The sequence below is a fragment of the Phragmites australis genome, chromosome 4, assembly GCF_958298935.1.
Source record: "Phragmites australis chromosome 4, lpPhrAust1.1, whole genome shotgun sequence".
NCBI classification, from domain to species: domain Eukaryota; kingdom Viridiplantae; phylum Streptophyta; class Magnoliopsida; order Poales; family Poaceae; genus Phragmites; species Phragmites australis.
The window spans coordinates 8,463,554-8,474,283 of record NC_084924.1 but is presented as its reverse complement, the minus strand read 5'-3'; the positions used below and the strand labels follow the sequence as shown (position 1 = coordinate 8,474,283).

The 10,730-nt window shown below is 43.9% G+C and overlaps 2 protein-coding genes across 2 annotated transcripts; one reads left to right on the top strand and one right to left on the bottom strand.

Annotated features, from left to right (window-relative positions):
- Positions 1-343: 343 nt before the first annotated feature.
- LOC133915558 (glucan endo-1,3-beta-glucosidase 7-like) lies at positions 344-3,272 on the top strand. Its single transcript, XM_062358767.1, has 3 exons — positions 344-907; positions 1,715-2,787; positions 2,887-3,272. Exons 1-3 carry the CDS (start codon positions 838-840, stop codon positions 3,109-3,111), a joined length of 1,368 nt encoding a protein of 455 aa, XP_062214751.1. The 5' UTR covers positions 344-837; the 3' UTR covers positions 3,112-3,272.
- A 241-nt stretch (positions 3,273-3,513) lies between these two features.
- On the bottom strand, positions 3,514-9,744 carry LOC133915557 (cyclase-associated protein 1-like). Its single transcript, XM_062358766.1, has 10 exons — positions 9,246-9,744; positions 8,750-8,921; positions 8,583-8,647; positions 7,263-7,584; positions 6,996-7,164; positions 5,782-5,891; positions 5,654-5,709; positions 5,508-5,564; positions 4,756-4,899; positions 3,514-3,915 (listed from the first exon to the last, which is right to left on the bottom strand). Exons 1-10 carry the CDS (start codon positions 9,741-9,743, stop codon positions 3,829-3,831), a joined length of 1,680 nt encoding a protein of 559 aa, XP_062214750.1. The 5' UTR covers position 9,744; the 3' UTR covers positions 3,514-3,828.
- Positions 9,745-10,730: the final 986 nt, after the last annotated feature.

Below are 10,730 nucleotides of genomic sequence, written 5' to 3'. Positions count from 1 at the left end.
CCATGGGGGTGGTGATGGCGGCTAGGGTTTTGTTACCGCTAGGGTGCAGAAGCGGTAGAGGGAGGTCACATAGGAGCGACAGTCGCTGATACCATAAAAGCGTGAAATATTTGAAGCAATCACACAATGTGTTATACGGTGAACCATAGGTTACATATATAGGCACAACTCTTCTTCTGGTTTATAGAATCAAACGCGAGAGATAAGAAAGGGAAGGATATGTGTGATACACATATTCCTATCTAACAATCTGATCTCATCTCTAAAATTACTTACCATATAAGTAATCATATACTCTATATAAACTTCCACTAAACTCAATACAGATCACCCGTGATCGCATTATAGCCAAATCTCACCTCTCCCGGCCTGTCCATGGGTCGTCAGGTCAGGACTGCCGTGCACACGCGTCACCCATCCAGACGCAGCCGTCTCGCTCCGGCATTCCTTGATCCATAGCCAGCTTCCTCCCTCGTCGCACAGTTCAAACAAACCAGCGGCTTCGTTCGCAGTTCTGAAGACGGGACGCAAGAGAGGGTTTGCTTTTAGCAGAAGAGGAGGGGGGCTTTAGCGCTTTAGTCTCTGCTTTCCCACACGTTTTAGCGAAGGCTTTAGGGCCTTATTATTTTTCTGCTTCTTTCTTTCTCCTCCTCGCTAAGCAACTGGGCGAGGGGAGGCTTAGATAGCTGCAGCCTGCAGGTGCAGGGAAAAGCGAGGAGGTGAAGGCCATAGGATAAGAGGCAGCAGAGCTGCGAGCCCGAGAGAGAGACACCAGATCACCTCTCCGTTTCTGTGTGTGTGCAAGTCTACAAGAGAGTGGAGATTGGAGAACGGAAGATGTCAGAGAGGAGGCAGCTGATGCTTGTTCTCCTGGCATTCTTGCAGCTCGTTCGACTTCCTTCTGCAGGTACAGCTCTCCTCGAGTTTATCTCAGCTTCGTTCTTGCTGAACAACTTGATTTTTTGTTCGTTTCTTTTCGTGGAAATTCGAGCTGAGCAGCTCGAGCTGTTGGTTGTCAACCACAAATTTTTTGTCCAGTTTAGGAAAATTTCAGTGTAACGCAGCTCAGATAACTTCCAAGCTCTTTAGCTGAATCTCTCCGTCTGCTACAAGTTCTTCTTTCCCCACAGCAAGCTACTGGTTCTCTATACTATTCGGAAATGGCTTTCTTCGTTGGCAGATAGTGAAAGGAACAAGCCCGTGTACGTGTAGAACGGAGCCGTGTTTGCATTCGCTGGAGCTTTCTGAACCACATGCACCGGCCGTCGATTCGTCATGCCATCATGCGACGGCGACATGTAGCGCTGTGCAGTGACACGGTGACACCTACTACAAGTATACTGAGTACTGAAATGCAGCTTGCCAGTTTCAGTTTGTCTGTTTGAAAATTGGACGGATTTCAATTTTGACTTGTGAAATTGGACAGTTGAGCTTAAGCTTCCCCAATTTTCGGCTACCATACTCATTTATATCTTTGTGCGTTGGTTTATGCATTTTGTCAATCGTTTGTCACGAGTTTGGACGTTTGGAGCGCGGGAATTTCAAAAGAATCGTACGTGGAATGTGAAACTTTTATTGGTTTCTTGAAAAATTCTTATTTTCTTGAAAAAATTCGAAGTAAATAACGTTCTTAATAAAATTTAGTGTTCACTAATGACTAGTCACAGAGCAACCGCAGTGCATATTGTCAGTACGCTAACACACGTGCCTGCAGCGCCGCAGTCCTTCATCGGCATCAACTACGGCGACGTGGCCGACAACCTCCCGCCGCCGTCAGCCACCGCGCGCCTCCTCCAGTCCACGACCATCTCTAAGGTGCGCCTCTACGGGACCGACCCAGCCGTCGCATCCGCTTTCGCCGGCACGGGCATCTCCCTCCTCCTCGGCGCCGCCAACGGCGACATCGCCAACCTCGCTTCCTCGCCCGCCGCGGCCGCCGCCTGGGTCGCCGCGCACCTCCCGTCCAGCCCCTCGTCTCCGGCCATCTCCGCCGTATCCGTCGGCAACGAGGTCCTCTTCGCCGACGCCACGCTGGCCTCACAGCTCGTCCCGGCCATGCAGAACCTCTATGATGCGCTGCCGCCCAACTCCAGCATCAAGGTCTCCACCGTGAACGCCATGGACGTGCTCGCGCAGTCCGACCCTCCGTCCTCCGGCGCGTTCAAGCCGGAGCTCGCTGCGGCGCTCGACCCGCTCCTGGCCTTCTTGAGCAAGACGGGCTCGCCGTTCCTGATCAACCCGTACCCCTACTTCGCGTACCTCAGCGACCCACGGCCGGAGACGCTGGCCTTCTGCCTGTTCCAGCCCAACGCCGGGCGGCCGGACGCCGGCTCCGGGCTCACGTACACCAACATGCTCGACGCGCAGGTGGACGCCGTCCGCGCGGCGCTGGACTCCAAAGGGTACAAGGACGTGGAGATCGTCGTGGCCGAGACCGGGTGGCCGCACAAGGGCGACCCCGACGAGGCCGGCGCCACGGTGGAGAACGCGCGCGCGTTCGTGTCCGGACTCGTGTCCCACCTCCGCTCCATGGCTGGCACGCCGCGCGTGCCCGGCAAGTCGGTGGACACGTACATCTTCGCCGTGTACGACGAGGACCTCAAGCCCGGGAAGGCCTCGGAGCGTTACTTCGGGCTGTTCCAGACCAGCCTCACCGAGATGTACCCGACGGGGCTGCTCGGGAACGGAACGGCCTGGTTGGGACCGGCCATGGCGCCGGCACCAGCAACGACGACATCAGTGCGGCCGGCGCCAGCACAAATGCCAATGCCAGGGCAGCAGCCGCAGGTGGTATTACTACATGATGTTGTCCTCTTCTTGGTTTAAGTTTATTCTCTTCTTCTGAAGAATTGAGTTCTGATGGAACTCTTGCTTCCGTTGATGTAGGTAACTGCGGCACAGCCGGGCTCGACGGCGGCGGCAGGGCCTTCCAGTGTGTGCACGCCGGGGACGGGGACGGCGAGGGGGGCTGCCAGTGCTTGCTCTCATCCTAATGCTGCTGAATCGTCTCGCACTTTCTCAGTGCTCCCAATTATTGCTGGTTTCTGGTTCATAGCTTTGCAGATGTTAATATTACCTTTTTCTTTAGACTTTTTCTGGCCAATGTATTGAGGTACCTTTCTTTAGACTTTCTGGTTCATAGTATTTCTGGTGCGTGGTTTCGCAATGAAGTTTTGTTGCTCCGTTCCAAGTACCCGTCGAGACAACAAGATGCAGCAATGAACACGCTTCAGTACCATAAATAAATTACCATCGATCTGGATATTTTGTAACATGTTTTTTCTTAAAAAAATGGACAGCAACTCTTGAGTTCGCTGAAGGAGATGAGGGCACACTCGCTAGAGAGGGATATGGACATCTGAGTCGGTCTGAAAACTCAAATCCAGGTGTGCAGCAGTGCAGGGAGGGTAAACAACCTCCAGACAAGCAGCCAGGGTCGTGATACAAGTGGATATCCAAAGGAAGCAGCATGCAGGCAGATTGCCATCGTCGCATTATTAAAGAACAATCATCTGAAACGAGACACTCAACAGAGCAAGCGTCCATTGAAATATTGAGAGGTTCACATAGTCAAAGAATGATCAGTTAAAGACATACACCAAGTAAAGTAGTTTTGTTGGCATACAAATATACCAATCAAACGGAACCATGTGTAAACAAAAGATACACACCACCCAGGCACCCACTGAGTAAAGAGAACAATCGCAAACCAGGTCCAGTGCTCCAAAAGAGACCAAAAACCTCTACAACTCTCAACATACCACCATCTTCAAACAAGGCAAAGGCGGCATCAAACAAATACACACAGAATAGCCGCTATCATCAGGTTTATGCTCCGGAGTGTGAAACTGGTGTCGTGGTAAACTGCCCGTCCTTGAAACTATGGATGTACTGCTGAGGTAAAGCATGCTCCACCTGTAACATAAGAGCTGAAGTTAGGTGAAAAGAGTATAAAACATTTACAGAAACAGGGATATGTGATATGCAGCCTACCACGTGCTACCGACTCAATAGGCTGCTAATAAAAGGAAAAGAGGAAGTCTGACATCAAAACTGATATCCCAGTTAAATGCCATGCATGTGTATCAACATGTCACATAATATGATAAAAAATGAGTAAAATACACCAACGGTCCCTAAACTTGTCCGGAGGTGTCATCTAGGTCCCCAAACTCTCAAAGTGTAGATTCGGATTCTTAAACTTGCTAAATATGTCATCCAGGTCCAAAATCAGAAAAGTTCCCCTTCGACTGCTGACACTCAAAGGTGCATTTTCAGGATTTGGACCTAGATGACACATTTAGCAAGTTTAAAAACCTAAATCAGCACTTTGAGGAGAGTTTGGGGACTAGATGACACCCCTCGATAAGTTTAGGGACCGCTGATGCAATTTACTCAAAAAAAAGGTACAACTTACTCAAAAAAAAGGTACAACAGCAACGAAGAATGTAACAAATGTAAAAAAAAAAAGGAAACATATTATGGCATCTTTAATATGCATCTAAAGAAAACTTTCAAAATCCAATCAATATGTGGCAATAAACTTAGTCATCTACTCTGCTTCTGCATAATCAGGAAGTCACAGTAATATACCATCAATATTCGTACATCAGTGTTCTATGGGCATAGCTTTGCAAAATGTAACATGTTGCCAAATTTCTTTTGCTTTTTTTAATTGTTTGACACTACAACAAGTTTTGGAACTATGTCAGTATTATACATATGAAAGGAAAAAATGTTAAGATCATATCTTACCCAATCGCCATCAGTAACGCCACTCGGAACCATCACATTGATTTCACTAGATTTAGCTGAAGTAATTGAAGCTCCCAGCGAATCTTTGCTTAAGTATAACTGACATCCGGATGTGTTGTCGATTGATATTGTTGGTGCCGTACCCTGCAAGTAAAAGACAAGGAGTTCAGTCTTTTGGCAACAATATAAGTAGGAAAAATAACAAAACTAATATTCATAGAATGAGCTTATGTAGTGTGTCACAATGTGCAGCTCAACTCTATTGCAAAGGCTCAAAGGGAAAATATACAAGAATATGGGTGCAACAATATGCAAAGAACACTCTACACTAAGAACTAAATACAACACAGTGTATATACATTTAACATAGTGGATGTCAGTTATATCAAGGCTTTCAAAAAGCATGTGTGTGCTCAGATTTGAAGGACTCATTGGAGTAAGGAAGCAATAAAATTATAATCCAAGAAGCTATTTTGAAGGATATATAAGTGGGCAGAGAAATTAGAGATCATAAATAGGGCAACAATCATATCATAGATTTTCCCTATGACAGACTGACTAGATATCTACCTACAAGGATAACAGCGAGGAATGCCAAGGAAACAATGTCAAAACAAAATCCCAGATAATGAAAAAAATATATCAACACCAGAGAGCTGTCTGTAAGGGACAATAACAAGAAAAAGATTTTTACTCATAGATAAGATAAATGCATTTACAAATATAAATAGACATTATAAAACATTGAATACCTGACATTGGACCTCAACACCATTGCAGTTCACAACCTCAAAAGCTGCTACGACATCCTGAAACACATAATAGCTAAATTTATTGTTGCCACAACAATAGAATAAATTAGCTGAGGACCTCTTGTCCCAGAACAGTTCACACTAACCTTGAAAACGATTCCAAATTTGGTGCATTTGTCAACGGTGATATTGTTAACCTTTCCTGCAAAAAGTTAATAATTGTTGTGATCAAAACATAAAGAAGAGTGTACATCCAAACTAAGGTACACATTACCATTTACTTGAAGGACAGAATCCTTGCATCCATACACATAGACAGATTGTCTGGAATCACAATCATCAATAGCAAGGTTCTTCTTACCAACTTGATTCTCGACCACCCATCTGCCATTAGTCACAGGATGAAACACATATTAACAGATGGGCATCTTATGGTAACATGTTACTCCCTCCGTCCCAAAATATAGGGCGTATTAGGATTTGGAATAGTCAAACTTAGTAAATTTTGACCAATAATTAGTCAAATTAGATGCATGGTTTAATGTACAAAAGTTGTATCAATAGATCCGTATTTCATAGATCCATATTTCATAGATCTTTTAATACGATGTTGATTTTGTGGAAATTGTTAATATATTGTAAAATAAATTAATGGTCAAAGTATACCTTCAAAGACTTTTCCAAATCCTAATACGCCCTGTATTTTGGGACGGAGGGGGCAATACATTATTATATCAAGTGTAACAGAAGTTGAAAAGGAGTGATGTACTGTTTGTGTCTAGGTATAGCTTAGTCCTTTGCCAGAATTATATCATTATTGTATTTAACTATTTAAGGATGCCATGATCATTCTAGAAGATCATAAGACATGCCTAGTATGCAAGCTGGACAGGTGAGCTGTGATTGGTTGAATGCAAAAGTCCAAGCTCTCTGAACGAGACGAACCCATTTGGTCCGAACTCAGAACACAACCAGGAAATGCGAGTGAGGGTTGCTTGAGATGATGATAAGATGGTGTTGAGCTGGCTGGATGTGTGATGCAAATAGAGGATGAATGAGGTGTAAAGAACACTAAGAGAGCTATTTGTTTACTCTACCTTAATAACCCTTAATCATCATTAATAATCCTTAATCCATCTCATTCCATCCTAAATCCTTGACACATGCAAATAAATCATATAACCAAGTCATTAAACAGGATTGAGAACCAACAGCTTAATTTTAGCTTCCTGTACAGGTTCCTGGTTCCTACTACGCCCAAAGGGCAAAGTCCCATTATTGCACATTTTGTGCCACCTCGCTGCAGCAACCCAGCAAACAAAACAATGTTTCACCCAAATATTCAACATGGTTGAGCCTGGTAGGTGTTGTTACAGGCTACCAATCATCAAATCCAAAATATACCAGAGCAGACCAACTGCTCTAATGTCTTAGATAATATACCGCATGGTGTACGATTTTAAGAACCAGTGCTAAAGCTAAACTCACTTGCGTCCCATCTGAAGCTCCAGTTTTGGGGGTCCAGACTTGAAGGAGAAGGACCCTGCACGAGAAGCCTTCTCAGGAGCTGCAGCAGGAGGAGGAGCAGTGCTGCTGACAACACCGCTTCTATCAGCACGGTTTTTAGTCTTCATGTCATCAGTAACCTTTCGCAACCCTGTGCAACAATAATGCGGTTTAATATGTCTGTTATTCAGCTCTGGGAGTAAAAGAATAAATCCTCAAATCCTAGAAAAAACATGTGTTTCCATCTACCTGCAGTCACGGGTTTTGAACTAATCTCTTGAAAAACAGCTGACATCCCTTCTTTAGGCTGTGAAGATTTTGGAGACTTCTCTGTGCTAAAAAGAGGTGCCAAAGGAGGAGCTGGTGGAGGGGGAGCCTTAGCCAGGGGTGCTTTAGGTGTTGGAGCAGCTGCCTTTGGTTGGGAAACAAGGGCACCTCCAGCAGGACCCCAGACAGGTCCAAGAGGGTAATATTTCTTAACATAATCCCGCAACCCAGGCATGTATAGATCTTTCAAAGCCTTAGCCCACTCAATATGATCAGGGTCTTTGTTCCTGTATTCTACAAGAATCTACGAAGAAAAAATGATGTATATGCTTCATCATCTAACACAGTATGAAGATGCAAATGCTTCATTCTAGAACTAAAATTTTCAGCTGAATTGCTAAGAGCATCTTAGTGCATCGCAATAAATTAATTGGTAAACGGAGCATAAGAGAGAAATTAAGTCAACAATAATCTGTTCTAGAGCTGCACTTTTAGAAGGATACAGTCATCTTTTGTTTACATAAATGTAATACTCCCTCCATTCTTTTTAATTTGACGCTATTGACTTTTTGCAGTCTTTGAAACATAACTATGACCGCTACTTTTGTAAATTTTATCAACATACACTAATAAATTATACATTTATGAACACATTTCTAATGACAAATATAGTAATATAATTTTTCACATAGCCAATACTGATAATTTAAACATATTAATGATCAAACTTTTAAAGTTCGACGGCACTGATTTTAGTGCGTCAAATAAAAAAAAAGTGGAAGGGGTAAATGTGTTTCTAGGGTTGCATTTTTCTCTGAGTTTTCAGAGCGGCATATTTAGTATTGTGTTTCTTTGGAGTAGCAAATACAAATATTTCTCAAAAATAACTACTTGATAAACAAAAACTTTCCATATATGCAGTCGATAGAAATACTTGGTTTTATTTGAATTCTTGTTGCAGAAATATTACCCAAAACGATATTCCACTACTCACTGTCATTTGGGATATATGTAATAAAATTGCCTCAAATTCAATTTTTCAGAAACAAAATTGATTAGCTGGTGCGGTAGACCCCTAGTAACAAAATGGAATGTCAAATCCACTGTATTACTTGAAAAAAATTGAATATAATCACAGTATGTTCTCATTACGTCTCACTAATCTAATATGAACCCATCTGAAAGTAATAACCTTGAAGCATTGTGATAGTCTTTTTTTTTTAAAGAAAATGTGGATCTAGTTGCAACTATATGCATAGATGTCCAAGCACAAACTACAAAATGGTCATACAGCAAGCATACCTTGTTATTATAGAACTCAGCCATCTGCCAGCTTTCTTCCACATGTGCTGTTGGGAAGCTCATGCCTTACAGAGAGGACGAACAAAAAGAAATCAGCGACATGTTTTGTATAAGCATTGACAAGACTAAAAAAATTAAGCCAAGGGAATAATTATAACTTTACTAACCACAATCCTTCCCTAAGAATACAACCCAAGCCAAAGCAGGGAGACTGTCAGCAATGCTCTTCATATGATTGAAATAGTCGGGCCTTCTTCCTTCCGTCATCACAGTTGCCTTTGTGATAACATCACTGAGGGGCTTAAAGAAGTCCTGTGCATCAGCCATTGATGCAGGTTTCTGCACAACAACAATAAAAAAAATTGCTCACTGATGTAACAAGAAGCAACGCATTGTTTAGATCCACCAATGCCTGCATAACATGTACGCAAATAATCCTAAAATACACTGGTGTTAGTGAAACCACTCCAACAGAATGATCTGAGCAAGCACACTACGTCTTGATCAACAAAATCCGAAATTTCCTAAATGTGCCTCCACATATCAGCTCAATGAGTCATTCCCCCGCGATTTTACTCATCGGATTGCCAAACACCTCGAGATCTAATCGCAGAGCACATGAACACCGACCAGATCGATGGAAGAGGAAAACGCGTCCGGTACCTGTAGCTGCTTCGCCTGGACGAGCAGGTCCTTGGCGACGGCGAAGGCCTCGGCGAGAACCTTGGTGGCGTCCAGCACCTTCCCGCCGATCTTCTCAGCCGCGGCGGTGAGGCGTCCGACGCCCTCCGCGACGAACTCGTCGTACGCCACGATGGACGGATCCGACGCCGCCGGGGCGTCGAGGTCGCGCGGCGCCGCCAAGGGCGAGGAGCCGGAGGCCACGGCGGCCTCGAGTCGCGCCACCGCCGCCTCGAGCCGCTCCACAATCGCCGTCTCCATTGACCCGGATCTCGATTTCTCTCTCTTCTCCTCTCTGTGCGTGCGCTCTCGTCCGTCGTCTCTCTCCCTCGTCCGTGCGTGCGCTCTCGTCCTTGGGACGCCGATCCCAGCCGTGGCGGCTTTATGGCTTTGCGGCTTTCGGCTTGCGGTGCCGCTTCTTCTTTTTTTCGTTTTTCCTCTGCGGCGACAGCAAATTCCTGAGATGATGTGGTCGACCATTTTCCAGGGATCGCCATGTTGTGTATTTAGCTCCGTACCTTTTTCTTTCTAGGATAGGAATTAGGATTGTCCGTGCTTGCAAAAGTTAAAAGAGCAAGCAGCAAAATTTGCAGTTCTTCTAGTACAATTTGTCGATCGGTTTGTTTGGTTTGATTAAGAACACTTGCTTTCTTCCGAGAAAGAAAAATTTACAGGCCAAAATGTATCGGCAAAGATCAGTACGGTGACGTTTGGTTGAGTTGCATAGGATCTTTTCGTTTTTCAGAACCGACAAGCTAGTCTAGCTACCAAAGGTGAGAAAGAAGGCGAGGTTGAGCAGCACCAGGCCACCAAATTCGTTGCTGTGAGTTGTGACCGAAGGCCGCCGACTAGAATTTCGTGCTAACTTGTGCATCGACATCTTGTTATCAGTTTCCGAATGAATTCATCTGCGGGTGTAGCTCTAGCATGAAACCTGGACCTTGCAGATCGGCTGTAGCAGCTTAAGCACTTTTTTATATAAATGAGCAGCTTAGGCCATGTTTGGCATAGCCAGAACTATTTTCTGGCACCACTATATTCTAGCTTACTATTTTCTGATCAATTAATTATACTAGTCGTTAACCCATGCAAAAATGTATACTTTTCATTGAAACTATAACAAATTTAAGGACAAAAGTAATGCACTTGATTATAGTTTATTGAATTGCATTTATTTCAATCTAATTTATTACAAAATGTATAGCACCGTGTGTTTTGATATCTTATAAAATCACTAAAAAAATTGAGCAGTTGTAAATTTGAAACACACTCAAGACAAATTCAAACAATTGTGGGCTAAGTATCCCAGATAGGTATGAAATTTAAATTTTGAATAATCAAAAACGTGCACAAAGTCCACAACTATGCATTTTGAAGTTCTGGATTTTATTTGTCTTTTGTTTGATTTCTGTTTGCAAAGTAAAATTTTGAATTCTATTCAGATTTGAATTTGAACTTCTTCAATTC